Consider the following 27169-nt stretch of genomic DNA (forward strand, 5'->3'; position numbering starts at 1 on the left):
AACATTCTCTTGTGATTTAGATCATCCTTTTCTAGGAACAGAGAGGGAGATACCCTTATAAGTGGAGATTTTTTTTTTTTCTTGAGCAATTAGCAACTTTTTTTTTTTATTATGTTCAGTTAGCCCCTGTATAGTACATAATTAGTCCTTGATGCAGTGTTCAGTGATTCTTTAGTTAAGTATAACACTCAGTGCACATCACATCACATGCCCTCCTCAATAATTTTTTTTTAAGATTTTTTTTTTTATTTGACAGAGAGAGATCACAAGTAGACAGAGAGGCAGGCAGAGAGAGAGAGAGGAAGCAGGCTCCCTGCTGAGCAGAGAGCCCGATGCGGGACTCAATCCCAGGACCCCGAGATCATGACCTGAGCTGAAGGCAGTGGCCTAACCCACTGAGCCACCCAGGCGCCCCTCAATAATTTTTTTTTTAATGGAGATTTCTTTTATAAATATAATTTTTCTTTACCAAAGGGTAACTTCCACTGTTTTCAGAACTCCTGTGTCTGCTATTTCTCAAAATAATCAACTCAAATAAGCTTTATGCTAAAAAGGCATATTTTAGGGTGATATATTGTACTCCCTTTATGTGCCACCCCCAAAATATGACATATTGATTATTTTCAGTTAAAGTTCTTAAGAAACAGTTCCACAATTTGGCTATTATGGACATTGCTGCTATGAACATTGGGGTACAGATGTTCCTTCTTTTCACTCCATCTGAATCTTTAGGGTAAATACCCAGTAGTGCAATTGCTGGGTCATAGGGTAGCTCTATTTTTAATTTTTTGAGGAACTTCCACACTGTTTTCCAAAGTGGTTGCACCAATTTGCATTCCTACCAACAGTGTAAGAGGGTTCCCCTTTCTCCACAACCTCTCCAACATTTGTTATTTCTTGTCTTGTCAATTTTTGCCATTCTAACTGGTATAAGGTGGTATCTCAATGTGGTTTTAATTTGATGGCTAATGATGATGAACATTTTTTCATGTGTCTGTTAGTCATTGGTATGTCTTCTTTTGAGAAGTGTCTGTTCATGTCTTCTGCCCATTGTTTTTACTTGATTATATGTTTTTTGGGTGTTGAGTTTGAGAAGTTCTTTATAGAGCTGAGTTTCCCTTCAACAGACAAATAGATAGGTGTAGTCCATATATACAATGGAATATTACTCAGCCATCAGAAAGGATGAATACCCAACTTTCGCAACAACATAGATGGCACTGGAGGAGCTTATGCTAAGTGGAATAAGTCAAGCAGAGAAGGTCATTTATCATATGGTTTCACTTATTTGTGGAAAATAAGGAGTAGCATGGAGGACATTAGGAGAAGGAAGGGAAAAATGAAGTGGGGAATCAGAGTTGGAGACGGACCATGAAAGACTATGGACTCAGAGAAACAAACTGAGAGTTTGAGAGGGGCGGGGCGTGGGCGGGATGGATTAGCCTGGTGTTGGGTATTAAGGAGGGCACAGATTGCATGGAGCAGTGGGTATTATACACAGTGAATCATGGAACACTACATCAAAAATTAATGATGTACTGTATGATGACTAATGTAACATTTAACAAAAAGAAAGAAAGAAGCCAGAAAAAAAAGAGAGAAAGAAAACAGCCAATTCAAGAAGGACACTCCCCAGAAAGCAGGAAATAAGTCTCCCATGTGAAAGGTACCCTCCCTGTACCAGAAGAGGAAAAGTCATCCATACTACCAGAGATGGAGATTTTAGCTCCAAGAAGACTACATTCACAAACCTTATTTCTTCACTGATTTATTCCCTCTAGCCCACACTCCTTTGTCTTATCAATTCTTCCCCCAGATTTATTGTTTCTTTTTTTTAATGAATAAGGTGGTTTTATTTATATTTATTTTTTTATTGTGTTATGTTAGCTACCATACAGTACATCATTAGTTTTTGATGTAGTGTTCCATGACTCACTGTTTGCATATAACACCCAGTGCTCCATGCAATCCATGCCCTCATTAATACCCATCACCAGGCTCATCCATCCCCCCACCCCACCCCCTTCTAAAACCCTCAGGTTTTTTTTTTTCCCAGAGTCCATTGTCTCTCATGGTTCATCTCCCATTCTGATTTCTCCCCTCTCATTTTTCCCTTCTCCTAATGTCCTCCATGCTATTCCTTATGTTCCACAAATAAGTAAAACCATATGATAATTAACTTTCTCTGATTTATTTCTTGTTTCTTTGTCTAAAAGATATAAAAGCTGAATGCTTTGGTCATTGAGCCTTATATCTCTGGGGCCCCTGTATGTACAAAATTAATTTTTTTTCTCTTGTTAATCTGTCTTATACCAGTTTAATTATTAGACCAGCCAAAGAACCCAGAAGAGAAGAAAGGAAGAGTTTTTATTGCCTATAGCATATTCTGCTACCCTTAAATGAAAACCAAAGAGAATATTAAATCTAGTTAAAAACTCAGTATCTTAAAACTTTGTTTAATGAAATCCAAATGTGACTTTCTTCCAGAAGTATCAGGAAATGATAGTAATTGCAAATGCTCAATAACTCAGTGTTTTATATTATTGACTATAACCATCTTTTAGGCTCTAGTTTGTAAAACTTAGGGTTTTTAACTTTCTGTTCAAATACTTACCTAATGTTACCTGATCTTTCTTACTAGAGCCATCAAAATTACAGAAGAAATAAGTCAGCATTCTGTGTTACAGATCCAGAGTATCATCCAAACAAGAGTAACAACAAAACATAGTTATAGCTAATGCTCATATACCATTCACTCTGGGCCAGATACTCTTCTAAATCAAACATTTCATATATATTATCTCACTTTCCTCATAACAACCCTATGAAATGGGTATTTCTGTTATTCTCATTTTATTCATAAGAGAACATACCTTAAAGAGTTTATAACTTGCCCAGTGTTACACGGCTAATAATGGTAGAGCCAAGATTCAAATCCAGGCAGTCTGGCTCTGGAGTGCTACTCCCCAAACTGCCTTTTGTACCAGTTTTCCTTCACTCCACATGCCTGTAGAAGTGGTTCTTATTACTAAGAGAAATAGTCAAGAACAAAAAGGCAATGAAAATTCAAAGACAGATTAAGAATGCAGTGATTGCCACTGGTAAGTTAGAAAGATAGCATCATTTACTGGTGTACAGAGAAAAGAATTTGGAAGTCAGGAGAGCTGTTTCATTACAAGTTTACTGAATAACCCAGTAATAACCCCTGCTTTCTCTTCTCTAGACTAAAGATAAATTACTCTGTAAAGTAGCTAAATATTCATCTAAAGATTGGGAAATGATGTCAAGAAGAATCTGAAATCCCTATCAGTCAAAAACTATTTATTCAGCTTTGTTATGTTTATATAATTAGGTAATATATATTTCTCATATTTATCGTGATCATCATCAAAATTTTCAGAACAAACATCAACTAAATGTTGGTACCAAAGGTAGACCAGCCTGGGATTTACACATTTTCTAGAAATCATTAAGAATGACTCAATTTAGGGGCGCCTGGGTGGCTCACTGGGTTAAAGCCTCTGCTTTCAGCTCAGGTCATGATCCCAGGATCTTGGGATCCAGCCCCTCTGCTCAGCGGGAAGCCTGCTTCCCCTCTCTTTCTCTGCCTGCCTCTCTGCCTTCTTGTGATCTCTGTCAAATGAATACATAAAATCTTCAAAAAAAAAAAAGAAGAATGACTCAGTTTAGAATTAAAGCTTTATGGATAATACATTAAGAATACTCACCATTGGGGCGCCTGGGTGGCTCAGTGGGTTAAGCCGCTGCCTTCGGCTCAGGTCATGATCTCAGGGTCCTGGGATTGAGTCCCGCATCAGGCTCTCCACTTAGCGGGGAGCCTGCTTCCCTCTCTCTCTCTCTGCCTGCCTCTCTGTCTACTTGTGATCTCTCTGTCAAATAAATAAATAAAATCTTTAAAAAAAAAAAAAGAATACTCACCATTGATACTCAAATTTGTATCCCTTTGAGTCATGGTGATAACCAGTTTTGTTCTTTATGTTTTACGTATCATAGCATTCTCTTTGAGGAGCTCAACAAGTTACCTCTAAAGCAGCACAAATAGGCTTTTGATTTTCAGTATTCATTATAATTCACTTTACCAGCTGTGTAACCTGCTGTAGTTCCAGCTTCTTTAGAAAGTCAATACTGGAAAAGAAGAATTTTTCACAATTGCCTAGAAATTAAGAAAGCTCAGTGAAATTTAAGGCAATAATAATTCATGTATTAGTGGGGTAACTTCGCAAATAGTTATCTGGAAAAGATTGTAAAATTGTACTGCTTATAAATATTGTTTGTGCGCCTGAAAAGGCTTACGTTATGCATAGATAATAGCATTGCTGCTCTTATCTGTGATCAACACGTGTCTAAGAGTTCAAAGAATCATTAGTTATGGATATAACTAATGTGTGTGTGAGTGTGTGTGTGTGTGTGTGTATGGAAGTTCAACTTTTGTTAGAGTTTTAAATGTGATGACTTTTAATGATTATTCCATTTAATTAAATATCTAAACCAATGGGAAAAGAGCAAGTGAAGCAAAAATTTTTTTATAAGCCTGAGATCTTACAACTTTTTGATAATATTCTTTTTTGTTTCTTAGATGGTCTCTTAAATGAGCAATTGGTTAATTTCATGACCAATTTTATATAATTTTCTCAAAAAAAGATCTTCTTTTATATATGGTTTGATAAAAGGCAGCAGATGGAGGTAGGAAAGATTTCTTAGAGCAACAGAATCCTAGAGACAAAAGGAAGCTTGGAAATTGTCTATTTCAGAGTGTTTTAAACTCTTTTCTCCTATGGAGCCATTTGGGAATCTGGCAAAGCCTACAGACTTCTTTTCAGGAAACTACTTTTAAGTATATAAAATAAAATAGGTGGGATTACAAAGAAAACTAAATTTCAAATCATTAGCAAAGTATCTATGAAAAATTGTGTGATAATAATGCCTCTTTTAAAATGCATTAAGTAACTAAATCTAGCAAAAGTCATTAGACTACTATAATTTGAAATCTTGGTGAATATTAAAAGTATTTTAAGATATCCATAATAATCTGAAGCATAGATTCTATCATTTTAATGTGGTTTGTCACCTAAGCTCATAATGAAAGAAACTAATAAAGATTTATTTAGATTGGCAAATATAAAATTTTTAATTTTTTTCTCCATTCCAGTGAATGGACACCTGACTTTTATCCACAAGTTCTTTCAAGGGCTCCATCATCTCCAGTTGAGGCCCGTGGAAACATTATCATTTTACGGATGAGGGAATCAAGTCCCATAGAATTGAGATAGCTTGACTAAAATCATACAACACAGTGTTAGATTAATCCTTACAGAGATAACTTCAGACTTTAACTCAGCCTTTTCCTGAAGTTTTAGTCAAGAAATTGGCAGTTATAGTCTGTCATTTGTCACTGATTCATGGCATGATCTGGAGCCAATTCTTTGTTCTCATTGTACCTCAGATTCTACCTAAGTAAATGTAGGTGACTAAAAATCTAAATAAGGATAATAATAATGACTTAGATTTGTATTGCTCTTTTTAAATAATTTTCACTTAAACATACAGTATCCTACTTAATTTTTCCCATTTTATGGATAAAGAAATTAAAACTCCAAGATGTCAAATGTTATATCTAAGGTCACACAGCTAAGAAAAGAATAAACCAATATCAGAAACCATACCACTGGACTCCAAAGGACTTTCTTTTTATCATGCTACCTTTCATGTCATAAATAAATCAAAACTCTGAGTTCCTCAGTTAAATATGTGTTGTGATAACATAAATCTGATTAAACACAAATGAATTGTTCTTATGCTCAGATGAGCCAAATACATGTACCCTAATTTATCCAGATAAGGTGATGAATGAATGGAACTATGGGAAAGAGCTTTTCTAAACTATTCTTCATTTTTCACCTAAGAATTGAGAAGATAAAGAAATAGAATTTAAAAGTCTGAGATTGTAAATTTGTTGGCTTAATGTTGTTTAAATCAAACCTTTCTTTCCTTCTGTTTCTGGGTAGGCTAAAGAGGCAAGTAATCTAAGTAAATGCCAATGAGGTCCTTTTTCTCTATCCTCTTGAGTTTATTTTGATGAGTAAATGGTATTCCAAGAAGTTTGTTCTTTCAGAGACGAATTACTCTTAAATAAGTTTAATGGGGTAGAAAAATTAAAGTCAAAAGAGCCATGCTACATCAAAAATCTCTATCATCTGTATCATCCTAGTGACATGACCATGTGAGATAAAGAATATCTTGTTCTCTTAGAAAATAAGGAATCTGCTTAACCTGACCTGAAATCTTTAGTGTAGAATAACCTTTACTGGATTCTAAATGTCACCATTTGATTAACCTTAAGTACTATAAATAGGAATGTATTTTCCAGATTCTTAAGATCATTCTGTGGGGAGCTCAGTTATGTCTTAGCTATAATCCACATGCTTTTAATATTATATTTCTTAATATTAGCCCACCCAGATAAGTAAAAATCATTTTTAAGATAGTACAGGAGTGGCTATGATCATACTTACACTATAAAAAATAAATTTTAATCTGAGATGGAAAAAAACCATGATTAATATAAAATAAACATTCAGAATTAGCAAATGTTTACTCTGTACAAAGAACTATATTTAACATAGTAGGAAATGTAAAGAGAATTAAAGTCAGATCCTTTCCCTCCAAGAACCTATAGTATATTTTGAGACCCTAATCAACAATTGGAACATAAGTAACTGTGATAACTCATAATAGAAGTTCAGATAAGAGGTTTTAAGAATTTAGGTAAACCTAAAACTCAATTGTGATGACGGTTGTGCAACCATGTGAATTTATTAAAAGTCACCAAACTATATTCTTAAGATGAGTGACTTTTGTAGTAGGTAAATTGTATTTCAGTAAAGATTTATAAGTTCAGGGAAAGAAGAAATTATTCCTGATTGAGGAACTTTGGGAATAGTTTTTGCAACTGGTACGGTGTAAGCTGCATCTTAAAGGACAAGTAGTATTTGAATCAGAAAATAAGCAAAGGGTACCAGACAGATGAAATAGCTTGTCTAAGGTCTAAAACAGCTTCCTCAAGAGTAAAAGGAAAGTTCTATAGGAGCTAGTTCAGACTTTCCTACATGCCTTAGACTGTGTGGCCTGCATTCCTACCGGTACATATGGCCATATGGCTATGACATTTCTAAAAAGTTTTGGTCAATCTGTCTTGAAAAAACAGATAACTTTATATGGATTTTCTTTCTTTCTTTGGGTCAAAAAGAAGAATTTGCTTACATTCTGATAATGTGAAAGTAACAATGAAGTAATGAAGCCACAATGAGAGTGTGTGATTACAGTTATTTTACAATTGTCAGTGACTCCACTGATCATAGCATGATCACAACTGACATTTCTTTCTACCTTTATAGCTTAAAATCTCTGATACATGTCTTTTCTCCCTTGAGCCCTTTAACAATCTTTATTTTCCCCATGAGGAACCTTGATTAAAGGAACACCTAGAGCCTAGAATAATAAAGACATGCTAAGGGAAATGTCAAGATATTCTGGCCTACTAAGAATAGGATGAGGGAGAGAAAATGGTAATATAAATATCTTTAAAAAATTAAAAATCTAGCTAAATTGCATGCCACACATAAACCAAAAGATAAAATAGATGAAGTCAACTACCCTCATGAATAATAGGAAAGCAAATTTGAAACTTTCTTCTAATGAGCTAGAACAACTCATGTTAAAATAAGTTTTATTGACAGTAGAGAAGAGTATATAGGAAACTTAGTAACAATTTCTAAATAGGTAGTCTTCTTTGTTGTTTCTTTTTTTAAATGTAGTATTAAGATTAAATTTCCTTTCCAAACCATTGCCATAGAATTTCTCAAATTACTAAGCATATATACAGAAGCTTAATTTCTAATGTGACTGCTGACCAGTACCATCATGCTAAAAATAGGAGAGGGCTTTCTTAATGTCCATTAAAGATGACTTCCTTTGTTCCCGTTTGATCCTGTCTGACCCAACTGCTGAGAATTATTCAGTATGAACAATATTGTATAGATTTATTCCTAATATTTGCAAGGAGAAAAAATACAAATTATCTTGGTGAGCAGCAAAATAGAGGCAGTTTTTATGAAACTTGAGTTGTGTTAACCTGTAATTAAATGTAATCTCTATTTTAATATTTATACATCTTTATATTGTTATGAACCTATTCTTAACATGGGCTTTATTTTATTTGTTTCTCTCCTCCCTCACTTCTGCAAAAGGCAGAAGGGAAAGGATGTTTGCTATTCACACATTGTACCCCACTAACTGGTGTTATACATCTGGCTTCCACTGGAGAGCCCCTGACATCGCAGGGAACGGTGATCAAAATTCCACACATTAGCTTCAAGCTGGGGGCTCGTAGCTACTGCAGCATTGAAGGGGGTCTTTTCCTGGCTTCTTTAAAATAAGCATGGTGATGGGATGGTTTAAGGGAAGAACACCTCTCAAATCACATGACCACTGCTGTGCTTCCGTGTGTCCTGCTTTCTTCATAACAGCTTGGCACTACATTTTTTCCCTGTATCTCAATGGGTCTGTGTGTGTACAAGTGGGAGGGGGTGGGGAGAGTTGTCAGTGGATGGTTATACATTATGCATGCATCTTTCAGTGTTAGAGTGATGTGCCTTCCTTTATGTATCACAGATTATGGTCACAGATTAAATCTTCTGTGTTCCTGAGAGATTGGACTGTCTCTCTTACTGGTGTGAGATTCATGTGTTTCGATGTTTACACCCTCAGTTGTTCTTCATCCTGCATTAAATATCAGTAGAAATGTTCTCCCATAAGAGTTAGCTTTTCATGTTGGGCTGAAAAAGTCTTCATTTCTGTGTAGCAATTCATGTTATTATAACCTATGGCTTTCAATTGTACCTCCCATAATGAAGAGCTGACTTTAAACACTGTGCTATTCTTGTTATGACCTAAGCATAAGGTAAGTCACTTCTCTAACTGTATCTAAAGATTGTGGTTGTTTGTTAAAATTTTCTCAGCTTTGTTTAAAGCATTTTCACTTTTTTCCTTACCATTTATTACATGCTCTCCCCTCTTTTGTTTTCTGTTTCATGGCTTAAGATTTCTTACTGGACAATGTGATCTTCAGCAAAAATTATATTACACATATAAACACATGTTGAAATGAATTAAATGAATTATTTGATGTCTGAAAGCAGTCTTGATTAGTAAATGAATACCTATGTTTTCAGTAAGTCTCTTGTGTTTTTCATTTCCTCCATTGACTGTAATATAATAATGCTGTTTCTACACATTATTTTAGTTTAATTCCAGCTGAAAGGGGAATTGTTAACACCATAAAGTTTGATGTTAACTATAGTAAAATAACATAGTCCAATAAAATAAAGTAATAGATAATCCAGTGCCATACCTTTCATTTTTAATCCCTGACAAATTTGGTTTTAGACCAAAATCTCAGTTTCATTTTGTTTTTCAGACTTCCCTTTGTTTTTTTTTTCATTGACTAAAAAGCCAGGGTTATATTAAAAAAAAAAAACACAAAAAAACAGTAAACTGTAAAACTTGGGACAGACCTCTGTTACCTTCTTTCTAGTCCCTATGTGTGAGAACAAGAATAGTAATTGTTTCTTGACTTTATTCTTTCAAGTAAATCCCATTACATTGTGAGTTAGGTAAAATCTTCATATTAGGATTTTGTAAAATTAGGTAAATATTATAAAGATGACCAGTTTCATGGTACATGAGAGAGGGGATCTGCTTGTGCATATATATTTTAAATGCATATTATATTTAAAGTGCATATTATATTTTAAAATTATTTTCCTCATTTTTTTTAATATATACTCAAGGTCACTAAAGTAAAGAAGTTCATGAAATCATTTAAGTGATTTCCCTCAAATCTGGGACAAATAGCCAATGTAATATAAATGAGAAAATATTGGTTATACTGCTGTTGGCAATTTGTTCAGGAAACTGAATTGTTTTTTATCATCCAAATTTATCTTCCAAAACCATGAAATATATAATTCTAAACTCAGGTACCACAAAGCAAGATTTTGGGTTTGATTATTAAACTCATGCTATGAACCAATTTTTATTATTTTTTTTTTAAGCCACCTAAGACAGGGTTTTTAAAATTGCTGTTTTGGTTTGGTTTGACTTTTTTTTGGTAAAGCTAGCTAGTTTTTCACCACCATTTCCATTTAGGTATTATATAACTCTGTTGAAACATTTGATGAGACAATATGAACTACTCATCTGAACTGCTCTGTTCATTATAAATCTCTTGTTTCTATCCACACACTAGCTCCACTCTAGATTGGAAGGGCTTAAAGATGAACTCTGGAGGAATAGAGGCTACGACTTAAGAGTAACTATTACTGATCAAAGGAGCTGCTTTCCATTCGCAAACATTGCTTTGCGCTATGGGTTTGGGCTCCTTCTGTTTCTACATCTTGTTGAAGACTTTCTTGACTTCCATTTGACTTCTTTGAACTCTGTTTTTGTCTTTCAGCATTTTCCCCTTTTTTTTTCCTTCTCTCTCCCAGATTTTTCTTATTCTATTAGCTTTCTCTTGTGTTCCTTATACTGCTTTTTAAAATGTAGTTTATCTCTTTATTATGCTTGTCTATTAATTTGTCTACTAGTGTTTGTTTCTTTTCTCCTTTAAGGCTGTAGTGGTCTAGTTACACCTATTTTCATTCCATGGTATGAAAACTTGCTTGTTTATTTTGCAGCAAGTTCATTAGTGATCCTTACCCTCTTAGTATGAATTTTCAATAAGAAATAGCAGAACATTTTGTATATTCATAGTGTCCCCTTCTATAAGCCCAAACTTTCTTTTCTATTGTCTAGACTTACTTCCCCAAACTTCTCTTTCTTCTTTTTCTTTTTCTCACTCTCGTGTCTTCCTCCCTGTATTTTTGTTTCAAATAGTCATTAATTTCCTTTCTCATTTGGCCCAGAATTGTTTTTCATTAAAACTTCTGAGTGAAAGAATATAATATTATCTTTCAGATTAGCTTCTTCATTCTAGTATATTTAAAACTAAATAATCTGGGCCAAAAGAGAATAACTTTAACATCTGGAATTATTTTTCCCCTTTTTTCCCTTTTTTTGGGGTGTGTGTGTGTGTGTGTGTGTGTGTGTGTTTCTTGTGTGTGTGTTTGTGATTTTTTTATTGTTTTTGTTTCTTTAAACATTAACAATTGTTCTTTTCAGGGAAGGACAACCATAACCCACCCTAAGTTGCAACATTCCTTTCATAAGTTGTTTCATTACAATAGTATCTTGTGTTAAGCAATAAAAATTAATTTTTTGTGTATATATATCCATTTGGGGCAAGCTGCTGTGGAGTGGGAAGAAGAGGTGTGCAGTTTAAGTACAATTTCCTCTGATATTAACAAATGTTAGTGTCATACAAATGGCTCTTGAATTCAACACTTACAACATTTAAAAGAATGTTCTGCTTTGGGACATAAGGGTTTCTGATTGATAAACTCTATATAAACACCTGAGAACTGGTAAATAAATGAACTCAATTTTATTAATTTCCAACAAAGTCATCGTTCATAGCCCGTATTTTATTAATAACCAATTATTTTAATGGGTTATATTTTAATTTGTTATGGATTATTTTAATCAGTAAATAACAAAGGTCATTGGAATCACATAAATATTGTATATGAGGATTTCTCTGTTTTCCCTTTATCAACATATATAATTAAAAATCACTACAATGAAAAAAAATCACTACAATAGAACATTTTATTATAACTTTATTATTTGAATTGCATTATTAGTCTAGTCAAGAGCTATCATAGTGCCTTAAGATTAAGGGTCTGTATTCATAGCTGAATATGTGGTAACTTATTTTTTCCATATACTAATTTCAATGCACATCAGTAAAAAGTTGCCTTTGGTTTTGCTTCTGTCCCATTTTTAATGTTGTACCCCAATTTTTTTCTAGAAGTCTGCTCTTTCTTTACAGTAAGAAAAAATTTTTTTTTAAATATGGAACAAATGTAATATATTTTTACTAAGTTGTTATGATATCTGAGCTATATTAAGCCTTTGCTCCTAAACCTCAGGAGCTTGCCCATTAAGTATGCATACATATCTGGCTATCTGTGTTATGAGCCCTAAATTACTGAGTTTATGCTCTCTCTGCAGGTCCAGTCCAGATGCAGCAGCAAGGAGAACATTCTCAGAGCCAGTAAGTATGTCAACATTTCAGATGGACTACTGAATTAAGAGTTTATAGTTCAATAGGAAGAAGAGCTAAAATATTTTGGTGAAACAACAAAGAGCAATTGGGGACAGTTTATATAAAGAATATAAATGTTAGGGCTTTCACCTCCGTTGGTATTAGTATCAATATATTAGTGAATATTTCCCTCATTCCAGTTGTTACTGGAAACTGACAACAGAATATTGATAGCACTTCTCATTAGGGTAGTAATGAGTCCCTCAATGATTCTACAATGAGAACCCTCTTTAATTGCCCCACTGCCAAAAATTATTTGGAAATAGACTTAACCGAAAATAATAATATAAATCTACTATAAGAATCTAACTTTAAAAAAAGTGACTCCTGAGAGGAGTCATAATCATTTTGTAAATGAATTCTTAAAAGATCCTACCTTCTTAAGCAGCATGTTTTAGAACATAGCTCCATGAACCAAGGATAAAGAAACCTTAATTTTTTTTGTTTGATCACTGATAACATTAACTTGAAGTCATCTAACTTTGTGTATTACTCATTTTTCTATCCTATAAAAAGGAAATGTAAATAGCTTTTCCTTACCTGTATCCTTGAAATGATGTAACATTGAAGCTTGTGCCTTAAAAGTTTTAGGATCCTAAGAGAAAAGTACTATATAAGTGCTTATAATTTAGTATTGTTTTCTGTCACTTAAAATTGATGATATCATCCTGTCTTCTCCCTGATCTTTATCAAGAGAAGTACGGGTGGACCATAACTAAATGGGTCTATTGGATACTTACACCACTGAGAATTTACTAGTAAGCAGAATGATTTATATTTCCAGTAGAATATCTGTATTATTTAACAATCACAAAAGTAATTGGAGAACTTCAAATAGATAAAAATTTGTGTTTTATTTTCTTTACTGTAAACTTTTCCTATTTCTGTGTTGTGAATCTGTTATGTTAGCTTGAAACCCTTGAGTGAACTTTTAAAATGACATTTTGTGATGATTACTGTATGATTTCCATTTGTTGTTGATCCTGAGATGATAGTGGATCATTGATAGTGATTATGATGATAGGAACAAAAATAATTTCTTACTGACAACAGATTTCTTTGAATGCTCTTACACCTTTATCATGGATCTTTGTGTTATTAGAATGGTCTTTCATTTCAGTTATGTTCTTACTGGCTTAGAGACTGTTAACCACTTTGGATGGACATTACAGTTGTCCAGATTTTCCTGATCATGTTTTCTTATGATGAAATAGTCATTTCATCATTTAGATCCATGTAGTCATTTAAATCCATGTAGAGAGCCCATCCAACATCATACCCACTCTACCCGACTTTAGTAACTCATACACATGCCCCAAGGCACACCCAGGATTCTTTTATCACCATGAGCTGTTCTACCTCTGAACTTCTTAACTTCAATATCTTATTGCTTATTTAGTCACTTTAATTACCCTTAGTTTCTTCCTTAGCTATGAACTAGTAATGTTGCAGTTGTGTAGATCCTATTAACAGTTCCTCATTCTCTCAGTGCTGTGTTCTGCCTCTATTCTTTTGGACCCTTTCCCCTATGCATAAATTATCCATTCCCCTTGTTTTCCTAGAAAACTGTTTTTCTTTTCTTCTCAAACATGTTTTGTCATATAATGATGCATAAACAAATCCTGTAGAAGAGCCAAATAATACAGAAATATAGAGACTAAATATGAATTTGGTCTTTGTTACCACAGACCTTTTGTTCCATGCATCTCTATTTTATACACGTATATATACATATACTGTTTTTATTTGTCTGTATATTTGTTTCAAGTTCTTATTTAAATTCTAGTTAGTTAACATATGGGGTAATATTGGTTTCAGGAAAAGAATTTAGTGCTTCATCACTTACGTATAACACCCAGTGCTCATCACAACAAGTGCCCTCCTTAATACCCATCACGCATTTAAGCTGTACCCCCACCAAACTGCTCTCCATCAACCCTCAGTTGGCTTTCTCTACTTAGGAGTTTCTTATGGTTTGTCTCCCTCCTTCCCTTATGATCATCTGTGTGAGATCATATGATAATTGTCTTTCTCTGACTGACTTGTTTCACTTAGCATAATACACTCTAGCTACATCCATATCATTGCAAAGGCAAGATTTCATTCTTTTTGATGGCTGAATAATATTCCAGTGTGTGTGTCTGTGTGTGTGCACGCGCATGTGCATGTGCGTTCACCACATCTTCTTTATCCATTCTTCTGTCAATGGATATTTGGGCTCTTTCCATAATTTGGCTATTATAGATAATGTTGCTATAAACATCGGGGAGCATGTGTCCCTTTGAATCAGTATTTTTGTATCTCTTAATAAATACCTAGTAAGGTAATTGCTGGGTCATAAGGTGATTCTATTTTTAACTTTTTGAGGAACCTCCACGCTCTTTTCTGGAGTGGCTGCACCAGTTTGTATTCCCACCAACAGTCGAAGAGGGTTCCCCTTTCTCCGTATCCTCCCTGTTGTTTCTTGTGTTGGTCATTTTAGCCATTCCAACAAGTGTGAAGTGATATCTCAATAGTAGTTTTGATTTGTATTTCCATCATGATGAATGAGGTTGAGCTAGAAAATTCTTAGTTATCCTTCAAGACTCAGTTCAAGTGTGAGCTTCTCTGTGACATTCCCTCTAGGCAAGGTAACTATAACTAATTCTTCTTGTATGCCTGTCCTGTCCCTTATACTTTAATCATTTTTTTTTGGTTTATTTACTGAATTACCTATTCTCAAGGAAAACATTTCCAATATGTAGCCTAGGTAAAGAAAATTGTACAAACATGCCTCACAGATACTGTAGATTTGGTCCCAGACTACCACAATAAGGTTAATATCACAATAAAGAGAATCAAATGTATTTTTTCCCATTGCATACAAAAGTTATATTTATACTATACTGTAGTCTAGTAAGTACTTTATTGCTATAAAATGCTAACCATCCTCTGAGCTTTCAGCAATTTGTAATCACTGACCACAGGTCACCATAACAAATAAAATAATTATGAAAAAGTTTGAAATAATTACCAAAATATAACACAGAGACATGAAGTGAGCAAATGCTGTTGGAAAAAAAATGGTGCCAATAGAATCACTTGAGGCAGAGGTGCTATAGACTTTTAATTTGTTAAAAAGAAAAAAAAATAATATCTGCAAAGCTTTATAAAGTGAAATGCAATAATACAAGGTATATCTGTAATCAACTTCTTTTTTAGCATATATAGAAATCAGTCAAAACAAAACATCAATAGATCCTAGAGAAAGGAAAAGAAGGGGGTGGAAGGGATGGGGTGGCTGGGTGATGGACACTGGGGAGAGTGTGTGCTATGGTGAGTGCTGTGAATTGTGTAAGACTGATGAATCATAGACCTGTGCCCCTGAAACAAATAATACATTATATGTTAATAAAAAAAGAAAAGAATACACTTAACTTCTAAAATTCAGAACTTGGAATTCATCTAGAATTGTCCAAGGAGGAATTAAGTTCGGTAATGTTTTTTCTAAGTAAGAGGTAACTTTCCTTTGGCTCCTCAAAAAATTATCAAAACTGTTGATACCTGTTGATAATAAACCTGAGTTTATTCTTTCTGTGATCTTTTAGGTTCCCAGCCCAATTCAAACTTGATGGGGGTGTCCCACCACACACAATACCAAGTAATTCTCAGACACCAAGAGAATATCCAAGAAGTCAACTCAGTTCTGATACTATATACTCCGAAATAGCATCAGAGTCCATGGGTTAAGAATTCAGTCCTACAAAACTGCTTTCCATATTCCACTTCAGATGCCAGTCACAAGCCACAGGCTGTTACTTGTGCCTCTGACCAACCAGGTACAGGCTAGAAGTTCCAGTAACCTCCTTAGGTTCTATTAATTTTCTAGGGTGGCTTACAGAACTCAGGGAACACTTTCATTTACCAGTTTATTAAAAGTTGTGATAAAGGATACAAATCAACAGCCAGATGAAGAGAAACCATAGGGCCTGGAACAAAGGAGCTTCTGCCCTTCTGGAGCTTGGGGCCTGGCTCAGCAGCATGTGGAAGCATTCTGATTCTCCAAGCATGGAAGCTCTCCTTAAAAGAAGGGCCAAAAAGTTCTTCTTGGGTTTTTAATGGAGACTTTGTTACACTGTCATGACTGACTAAGTCATTGGCAACTGGCTGATTCAACCTGCAATCCCTCTCCCACCCCAGAGGTTGGGAGTGGGACTGAAAGTTCCAACCTTCTAATTACACAGTTGATCCTCCTGGAAATCAGTCCCCTGCCCTTGGGTGGGGTCCAAAAGTCACCATCATTAATAATAAGAAATAATAAGATACTCTTTTCATCTTAAGGCTCTGAGATATGTTTAGGAACTGAGGATGAAGACCAAATATATCTCAGAAATGCATTTTATCTGAATGACCAAATATATATTTCTTATAAATCTTTATATCACATATGTTGTGGGAAAATACCACTATGATAAAGTTAATAGTCTCAACTAAAACTTTCTCAGAAAAGGAAAGGCAAACTCAGGATATTTATGACATTTTGAAATTTACTTCCTTGAGATAAAACATATTCTTGGTAATGAACTTACAGACAAAAGTGTAATTTCGGAAACTTTATTCTCTGAGTTAAAACAGTTTAAGTAGACAATGGAATCAGGCTTATAGCTCACTCCATCTTTAGAACACAACAAAAAGTTACCCACATATTGAATAAGAGTAGAATCCTAGGGAAATATAGTCCTTTAGGTCATTGAGGACTTGTGAACAGTAGGAGAGTGTTTCAGGAAAGCCCTGGAACTTAACAGTTCAGGTATATTGTTGGTTTTCTTAGGAGAAGGCATATACAGATTATTTTGACCCAAAGGGTCATTAAAGAAAATACAGCGTAAATCCATGCCATCAAATATGCAGCCTCAAGAGGCAGTGAAGATAAAAGTCTGGGGATTGGTACTATATGAAAGTGGGATATGATTGTTCTATTATAGGCCTGATGTACTGAACAAATCTATATCTCCACCCACCGGTCTTTTTGATTGGGAGGATAGAAGTGTTACAAGAATAAGTACAACATGGGGCAGTTGGGTGGCCCAGTTGTCTGGGCATTCAACTCTTGATTTCAGCTCAGTTCCTGATCTCAGAATCAGGGGATCTAGCCCTGCATTGGGCTCTGCACTCAGTGCAGAATCTGCTTGGGATTCTCTCTCCCTCTCCCTCTGCCCCTCCTGCTCATGCTCTCTCTCTTACATGTGTGCTCTCTCTCTCTTTCAAATCTAAAAAAGAAATAATAAGTACATTTCTCTACTTACTTTCATCTAATAATTTTAGTGTTTCTTTAGCTTCTGGTTTAAGAGATTATTTTGTACTTTGGGGTAAAGGTTTAGATGGCTGATTTGAATCTTAATGGGTTCAGCCCCAATAATCCTTATAGGTTGAATTTTTGCCCACAAAGTGAAAAAGTTCTGGCATTTCCTTGAGATTTTCCATTTGGACTTGTGTCTAAACACAAATGTACTGGTAAATCAATATTCAAATTAGCTATAATTTCATTACAAATAAGGGAGTCCTCAGGGATCTCAAGGAAGAGACCGTTAGGAGAATATTTAATCTAGCAATTTCATTTATACAGTATACACCTACCAAGTTAGCAGTTATCACAGAGGAGGAAAGAATATTCCTCTGTTAATACCTAAGGGTCATGGTTATAAATGAAACTATCAGAGGATTATTAGAGATACTTACCAATAGGTAGTTTTTATTGCAAGAGAGAGATTGTGTAACAGTGGTAGAGTTTAAGGTTGATACTGTATGCCTGTATCAACAACAACAAAAAAAAACTTGTGAGGTTGTTCTTGAAAATTTAGAGAAATTTCTCTTTGGGAATTAAAGGGTAGAACAAAAAAGTAGGCACTCGATTCTCCCTCAGAGCATCTTCATTAACACACTTGGTTTTTTTTCCCCCTTTGGTTTCTTAACTATGATAAAATAGTTGTTTTTTCAATGTCTTTATATGTATAGTATTTATAAGTATCTCTATCAAAGGAATCCTTCTTTCAGGATTTACTGAGCCTGATAAGAGCATCTAGTTGTTTTATCTGTAAGGCCAATGATTTATTGAGTTCGCTGCTGTTGTAAAATTCTCAATATTCCGCAAAGTGCTAGAAGCCTGGCAATGTTATTATTTTCCATATTAGTTTTTTTCCTTCCATACAAAATCCTCTATTTGTGTCTTAAGACTGCTTACAGAAAAAAGAAAAGAACAAGAAGAAAGTTAGGAGTCACATCTACTTTAAGGTCTATTCCTGAGTGCTGTCTAAAGGTGTTAAAGAGTCACTCCTTGAAGTCTCCAATGTCCTCATCCTTTCTTTGCTATAAGACTAAATCAGAGCCCAATCTATTTTCTCAAGAAAAATCCAAAAGACCTTGACCAACTTCTGTTGGTTTTCAAAACCCCTCTAGTTTCTTATGCAATTCAGGTTCTTCCTTTTCTGCCTTTGCCATGGAATTTTTTGCATCTCAAGCTTCTATTGCATATGAGCTACTTTCAGATACGGAAGCCTTGGATTGTATATTCTTAAAATTATTCCTTCTCTACAAATCCCATTCTCTCCTTTTTAGGCTTAGTGGTTTGTTTCTTTCTCTTTTCAAATTTTTATTTAAATTCTAGTTAGTTAAGATAAAGTGTACTATTGGTTTCAGGAGTAGAATTTAGTGATTCATCACTTACATGTAAGACCCAGTGCTATCCTTCCTAGGCTTTGGAAAATCATTGATGACTCTCAGTTTAAAGGAAGAGTGGAGCTCAAAATCAACCCTAGAGAGCTTTTTTCTATTCTGAAGGCAGTTTAAGAGGTAACTGAGCTTTGGAAGTTTCTGGCCAGCCAAAAGGGAAAAGGAGTGGAAGAGAGGGCAAGGTGGAGCAGAAGGAAATGGAATAGTATAGATGGAGAAAGATAAATGATAGGATAAAACCCACTAAGTTCAAGATGTGGTTTGGGAGGATTTAAAGAGGCATTATATAAAATTTTTCACATCTTTTTTTTTATTTATTTTATTTATTTTTTCAGCGTAACAGTATTCATTCTTTTTGCACAACACCCAGTGCTCCATGCAAAACGTGCCCTCCCCATTACCCACCACCTGTTCCCCCAACCTCCCACCCCTGACCCTTCAAAACCCTCAGGTTGCCCCAACCTCCCACCCCTGACCCTTCAAAACCCTCAGGTTGTTTTTCAGAGTCCATAGTCTCTTATGGTTCGCCTCCCCTCCCCAATGTCCATAGCCCGCTCCCCCTCTCCCAATCCCACCTCCCCCCAGCAACCCCCAGTTTGTTTTGTGAGATTAAGAGTCATTTATGGTTTGTCTCCCTCCCAATCCCATCTTGTTTCATTTATTCTCCTCTTTATTTTATCTTGGCCAAGGAATTTCTTGGAAGCAGTTTTGGAATCTGAACTTCTTTTGGATATTTCCTCATATAACCAAAACATGCAGCCCATTGGATGTTTGGAATTTTGTTCCGTTTTTGTTCTATAGTGCCTCTCAAACAATTTTGTTTAAATTGGAAGTTCCTCAGAGTGCCACTGTTACTCTAAATTATCCTAGGTGAAATTAAGTATAACTGCACAAATTTGGGTTATAGCATAAATACATAGGAAGAAGTAGGAACATGGTCTGGGAGGGACACATTTAGATTTAGACAAGACAAACTTGAGAACCTGTGAATAGACCAGCCAGGAGTGTTGCTTGGGCACCTCATGCATCAGGCTTCCCAACCTAAAGGCTGGGTTATCACACTACAAACTAACGTATTTATAGTTCCAGAACATGGAAAGGTTTGAAGGAGAGCTTTCTCCAATAGCCAGCTGTCACTAACAAAACAAGAAGAAGGAAAATTCTCAGATGTGGACCCAGGGCAAAATTTATCCAAAAGACACCACTTTAAGACGAAATCTCACCCTCTCAATTCCCGAGGCCAGTTTGCAAAATAGATTTATTGGGGTCTATGTCCATCTTTTCCACATGAATTGTCCCTTTACAGAGGTTTAACAAAAAACAAACAAAATAACAAGAATAGACAAGATAGATAGTAGCGTTGTTGGGAGTAAGATACATTTCCACGAAGGATAAAAGCTTTTCATGTCTGATCCAATTATCGAAGAGGTCCTAAAAAAAACATTTTTATTCTTAGGAGACCAAATAAACTTAGTAATTGGAGAGCTCAAAAAAAAAGCATGAGTTCAAGCTAATATGAGACTTACTTACCTCATTGTAGTAATTAGGGACACTCCCATTCACCAAAGTAGGAGGCTCAAGGGGCCTCAGAGAAACTTGCTGTTATCAAATCAAGGGTCTTGGGCTTTGTTGAGAAGGTCAGTCTTGACTGAGTCTCCCTACAGCCTCTATGATTGTTGAATGCTGACTCCCCACAAATAAGTTTTCATAGTAGGGGAGAGCTCTGCCTTAACAGAATCTTGGTAGCATTTCAGTGTGAGTTCAACACTGAGGTGTTTGTGATATTTGGAAGCTAGATTTAAGTTGAGTTTTTCACCATGGCAGTTTGATTAGAATTGGGTAAAATCATGAATAAATAGTTTAGGATTGGTGCACATAGCCAGGCAAGGAGTGTGTGTGTGTGTGTGTGTGTGTGTGTGTGTGTGTGTGTGTGTGTGTTTTATTTTGGCCTTCTTTTACAGAATAAATTTGCAAATATGCAAAATCAATTAAAACCCGAGCAGAGCTCAAGTTGAACAAAGGGCCAGTGCTAACCCCAGGAAACCCTGCAGGGATCCCCAGAAATAAAGACATGTTAAAATTGTTATTTGAACACATTGATTTTTGGTAGCTCATTTAGCTGCAGTCTTCAGGCATCAGCATTGCATGCCCAGAAAGTAGAGAAAGATTGTGTTAACACCAACGTAAAGAATAAGGCAGAGATAAGGAGCTATATTTTTCAAAGAAACAAGTCATTCCAAATCTAAAATGACTAAAGCAATACATTTCACTTCATTCTTACTCAAATTCCACTGGAGTCACATATAACGTATCATCTTCTATTCTAAGAATGAAGTCTTCAGGTAATGTTTCAGATGCTATCTAAACTAACTGTCCTTAGGAATAAGGGTATATAATTTCTCTAATTAATAGGTTTCTCTGGTTTCTGAAATATAAAAGAATTACTGTGGCTGTCAGAGTCACAGTAATTCAGTAAACACAGTAATTCAGTAAACACAGAGCCAATCATCAGTGTCCTTTCTTTCAATCTTCTTTAACTGAGGTGAAATTCACACAAAATAAAGCAGTTTTAAAGTAAATAATTCAATGATATTTAGTACATTTACATTGTTGTGCAACCACCACCTATTTAGTTCCAAAACATTTTCATCACCCCAAAAGGAAATCCCATACCCATTAAGTACTTACTCTCCACTCTCCACTACCACCAGCTTCCAGCAACTACCAGTCTGTTTTCTTTCTCTAAAGATTTGGGATTTTTTAAATAAATGGAATCATACAATTCTGTATAAATATAATATGTGGTGGCTTTGTCTAGCTGCTTTTGCTTAGCTCCATGTTGTAACATGTATCAGTACTTAATTCCTTCTTGTGGCTGCGTAATATTCTATTATGTATTTATACCACATTTTATTCATGCATTGGTCAGTTGATGGACATTTGGATGTTTTACCTTTTGGCTACTGTGAATAGTGCTGCTTTGAACATGCCTGTACATGTATTTGTTTGAGCACCTGTTTTCGGTTCTGTTGGGTATTTACCTAGAAGGTAGAATTGCTGGTCATATGGTAATTCTATGTTCAGCTTTCTAAAGAACTGCCAAACTATTTTCCACAGTGGCTAAACCATTCTACATTCTCAACAGTAGGATCCAAGGATCCTTTTTCCACATCTTTGCCCAAACGAGGCTTTTTTTTTTTTCTTACAACCATTCAAGTAGAAGGGAAGTATTATCTCATTGTGGTTTTGATTTTCATTTCCCTAATGAGTAATGATGTGGAGCATCTTTTCATATGCTTTTTGGCCATTTGTATATCTTTGCCCAATTTCTAATTGGTTGGTTTGTCTTTTGCTATTGATTGTAAAAGTTCTTCATATATTCTGGGTACTAGACCCTCAACAGATATATTATTTGCAAATATTTTCTTCCATTGTCTAGGTTGTCTTTTCACTATCTTGATAATGTCCTTTGTACAAAAATTTTTAATTGTAATGAAGTTCAATTTATCTAAGTTTTCTTTTGTTGCTTTTGTTTTTGGTATCCTATCTGAGAAATCATTGCCAAATCCAAGGTCATTATGCTTTACTCCTATGTTTTCTTTTAAGAGTTATATGGTTTTAACCATTGTATTTAGGTTATTGAATCATTTTGAGTTAATTTTTTGTATATAGTGTGAGATAAAGATCCAGCTTCATTCTTTCACATGTAGTTACCCAGTTGTCCCAGGGCCATTTATTGAAAAGACTATTCCTTCCCCATTGATTGGTCTTGGCACCCATGTCAAAAATAAATTTACTATAGCTATAATGATTCATTTCTGGACTCTCAATTCTATTCCATTGATCTATATTTCTATCCTCACACTAGTACTGTACTGTTTTAATTACTGTAGTTTTGTAGTAACTTTTGAAATTGGGAAGTCAGAGTCCTTCAACTTTGTACTTTTTCAATATTGTTTTAACTCTTAGAGGCCATTCCATATGAATTTGAGAATTAGCTTTTCCATTTCTGGAGGGAGAAAAGGAAAAGAAAAAATCCATCAGGATTTTGATAGGTATAACCATGAATCTATAGATTGCTTTGGGTAGTACTGCCATCTTAACAATATTAAGTCTTCCAGTCTGTCTTCCTTTAGATGTTAATATGAGGCTCACATTTATATTTTGGGTATTTGTACATTTTCACAATGAAGTAGGCTATGACATGTAAGTATCTGGTAGAGATTCCAGATATCTACAAAGTAACTAATCACACAGTATTTGTATATTTCATCTCTGAAGGAATTTTTATTACACAGATGTCTTTTGCATTTTCTTGCCTAAGAAGTGAAATGAGCATATTAGTGTCAAACTTGAAACTACTATAATTTGCTGTGCCAGACACCAGGTACCCCCCATCTCACAGCTGCACTTCCTCCCACTTCTCCAGCCAGGCCCCACGGCCAGGCAGTCCAGGCCACTTGCCAGCCCGGCAGTAGGCCACAGTGAGACGTGTGGAGACCAGGCCCTGTGCCCACAACATGCCTCACTCCCTGAGAAAGGCCTCTGTACCACAGCAGCATTCAAGTTACCTCTAATGCAAGGATTTGAGGGTGAGGGTTTAAAAAGGTCTTAGTATGTAAGCTATCTTTGATGTTATTTAAGAGTTAATGGGTCTTTCAGGAAGTTTGTAGAATTAATAATAAAAGTATTTGAAAATTTTATCTTCCCAGGCAATACTTTTCTGGATTAATAAAGTTGTGTTGATAAAGACACAGAATTGTAAAGTCATTTCAGTGTAATAGCCAACAGTAGTTATCTAGGCAAAAATATTCCTAGAATGCAAAATAATTTATCTGCACCCTAACTTGGTGCCTAAAAGAAGGCATCCTTCTACATTTAACTATGCATAAAATTGTATGCCAATTTCTGGAGATTCTTATTTGAACAAATTATATGATAAGTAAAATAGAGATTTCAGGTTTTGGGTTATATAAAAACAGAATTGACTTTCTCCTTTGAATGAATTAAGAGATTTTACTACTTTAGCAGCAAGAAATTAGAATAATGATTCAGCTGAGACACTATTCAAGTAAGAGATTTCCCATGGCTGGATTTCAAAACTGACTCAACATTGCTTTCCTTTTCCAGATTGTTTTGCCAGTTCTCAAAGAATAGCACATTTATGCTAGGTCTCTAATGGACTTTTAATTTTAAAATAATTTTATCTTGACATATTTACTTGAAAACATTACTGTTTTATTGGGGACACTCATTATGTAATAGAACAGGGTTCAGTGGGATGTAGATGAAATAAATATTCATTAAAATTCTTACCAGAACTGTTTTTTTTAAGATTCTATTTATTCATGAGAGGCAGAGGGAGAAGCAAGCTCCCCACAGATCAAGAAGCCAGATGTGAGACTTGATCCCAGGACCTTGGGATCATGACCTGAGCTGAAGACAGATGTTTAACTGACTGAGCCACCTAGACACTCACCAGAACTGTTAAATGAAAAATTTTAGGTATTTAGTTTATCTGCAGCTCTTAACTTTCTGTAAAACTTTGCTTTTCCTACTTTTTGTGTAAAAGTTTGCTAGTCTTATACTAATCAACTGAACTTAATGATTTTTATGGTTCTGCTCTCTCTCCCTAAAGTAAACAAACAAACAACAAACAAACAAATCCAATACAAATATTTGGGACATGTTAAGGAAAATTACGGACATTAAGGAAATATAAACAGAAGAAGCAGTTAAGAAAAAAGCTTCCTGTCACCTTCCAAATCTGAGCAACGTGTCCCTCTTATGTTCTCCTCTAGTACTCTGTAGTTCTCTTACTCTAATGCTAACTTATTTATGGTATAGTGCTTTTCTGCCTTCTCCACTTAATTCCCTCCACTCCACCCTAAGCTCTCTGCAGTAACTCATCTGTCTTATCCGCTTATACTTTTCCAAGGCTCTCTCAATAAATGGGATGAATGGGTGAGTGAGTAAATAAGTCAAAGGAAAACCTTGAGCAGGCAGAGCAAGGAAGTGACAAAAGAACATCCAGAGTAAGAAAAGAGAATGAGAGCAGAGAAGAAAAAACAATTAACAGTAGCAAAACATTAATCTTTTTGTTACCAATACTATTTTTTCTTAACTACTCTTTCTGTTTAAATTATTTCGTGTTTCATTCTGGCCCTTATAATTCCTTCATTCATTCTTACGACTGTCACCAGATTCAAAACCTTTTGCCTAAAGTATTATCACACTTTCTGGTTCTAGTCTTATGCTTTTCAATTTATCCTAGACAGATAAGTCTTCTAGTTAAATTTCTAGCATGAAAAACATGAAGTTTGGGGGGTGCCTGGGTGGTTCAGTCAGTTGAGTGACCAATTCTGGGTTTGGCTCAGGGTTGTGGGATCGAGCCCCACCTCAGTCTCTGTGCTGGTCATTGAGTCTGCTTGAGATTCTCTCTCTTCCTCTCCCACTGCCCCTCACTCCCGACCAAAAAAATGAAGTTTTTTTTTCCTTTATGAGAAGAAATTTTAAAGAGAATTGTGAAATAGTCCTTGAAGTATGTTAATTTCTTATAATCCTTATTTTTAGGAAATTTTTCCTAATTCTCTCCTGCTGTGACCTAATCCCTTACCCTCTTTTTTGGCACTTACTGGATCAGACAATAACTGCTTATCATCACTTACTCAATTTTTCTTTACATAACTAAAGATAATTAGCAATTCACTTCATAAATATTTATTGAGGTACTATTTATAAGCACTGTACTTCTGAACTTTCTCATCTAATCTCCTAAATAAATCAGATTTTTTTCATATATCTTCTTGTAGTTTATTTACCAAGTTCTCAAATATTTTTCTTTTTTTATGAAACCTAGAAATTTCATAAGCAATATTTACCTTCAATTCAAATTTGATCTTGCTGTTTTATTTTATATGAAAAAGTATGACTTATTTATTACTTTCAGTCAATCTTTTTAGCCTCTTAATTGTCCATATTTTTATCTGGTATAGCTAAAAATATTAAGTTAATAAATCATGGAATAGGAAGTCCCACCCCTCTTTTCTCCACAGAGACACCAATTTAACAACAGTATATGGAGTAAAATCTTTGTGAGAACTCCACAAACCAGTTAATAAATTGCAAACCACAGAGGAATGCAAAGCCAAGAACAAGCCAAGCAAAGGTGAATTAAAATGGGAAAGAAATATTTTCACTTTACCTATGATCTCTGCACCACCTCAGTCAGCATAGCTCACTATGATCATCAGAGTAGAATAAGCATCCAATGTTTTAGTTGTTTGAAGGCTGCCCAAGGAACTGATTTGCTTCATCTGACTAGGAGTGTTGATGAAACCAGCATAGTTTGCATGCCTAGGGGCCACTGAAAGCAAGTGAGAACTGTGGCAGCTTGCAGTGACACTGGAGAGTCTGAAATAGTGCAGAAGCTGACATGGCTCACTGTTATGGGAAGAAGGCAACCAATTCCAACTTATTCCTTAGGTAGAAGAGATAAGAACACAGCAAGTATATGCAGCAGCTCAGTTTAGGGGTTGGGGGAAGCCTATCCAAAGGATTGGTTTCGTCTCGCTTGACTTAGGGTGCTTGAGTTGGCATACTTTGGATGCCAAGAGGCCACTGATATTAAAGGAGAGTAGGTGGCTTGCTGCTGCAACACCAGAAAGATTGCAGTGCTACAGGAAGATACAAGAGGAAACTGGAGACTGTGGACTCCTGAAAAAGAAACTGACAAACTCTGATTAGAAAATTACATGCACAGCCAAGAGAAGTTATAAAACCCTTAGAATCTCTAGCTGGGCTGTTTGGTGAAAGTCTTCCTCTGTACAAAGTCAGTATATAAAGACTAGGAGATGCGGCTGTTTTCCCAAATGCATAAAACTCAGAAGGAAAAAAAAAATCACAACATACAAGAAGAAACAAAGAAATATGGCTCAATCAAATGAACAAAATAGGAGTACCTGGGTGGCTCAGCTGGTTAAGTGTCTGACTATGGCTCAGGTCATGATCTCAGGGTCCTGCGATCCAGCCCTGTGTCAGGCTGTCTATTCAGTGGGAAGTCTGCTTCTCCCTCTCCATCTCCCTCTGCCCCTTCCCCTGCTTGTTCTCTCTCTGCCTCTCTTTCTCAAATAAACAAAATGTTTTTTAAATGAACAAAATAAATCTCTAGAAACC

The 27169-nt window shown here is 35.3% G+C and overlaps 1 protein-coding gene and 1 pseudogene across 12 annotated transcripts in view; one reads left to right on the top strand and one right to left on the bottom strand.

The window, feature by feature from the left end:
• Positions 1-27169, top strand: part of GPHN (gephyrin) — a 650480-nt gene that overhangs the window by 489376 nt on the left and 133935 nt on the right. For all 12 annotated transcript variants that reach the window (XM_046008589.1, XM_046008590.1, XM_046008593.1 and 9 more), the window contains one exon: positions 12193-12235. In XM_046008589.1, the coding sequence (XP_045864545.1) occupies positions 12193-12235 (43 nt within the window). The remainder of the gene's footprint in view (positions 1-12192; positions 12236-27169) is intronic.
• LOC123944771 lies at positions 21272-23516 on the bottom strand (annotated as a pseudogene).

This window comes from Meles meles, chromosome 6, assembly GCF_922984935.1.
Source record: "Meles meles chromosome 6, mMelMel3.1 paternal haplotype, whole genome shotgun sequence".
Taxonomy (NCBI): domain Eukaryota; kingdom Metazoa; phylum Chordata; class Mammalia; order Carnivora; family Mustelidae; genus Meles; species Meles meles.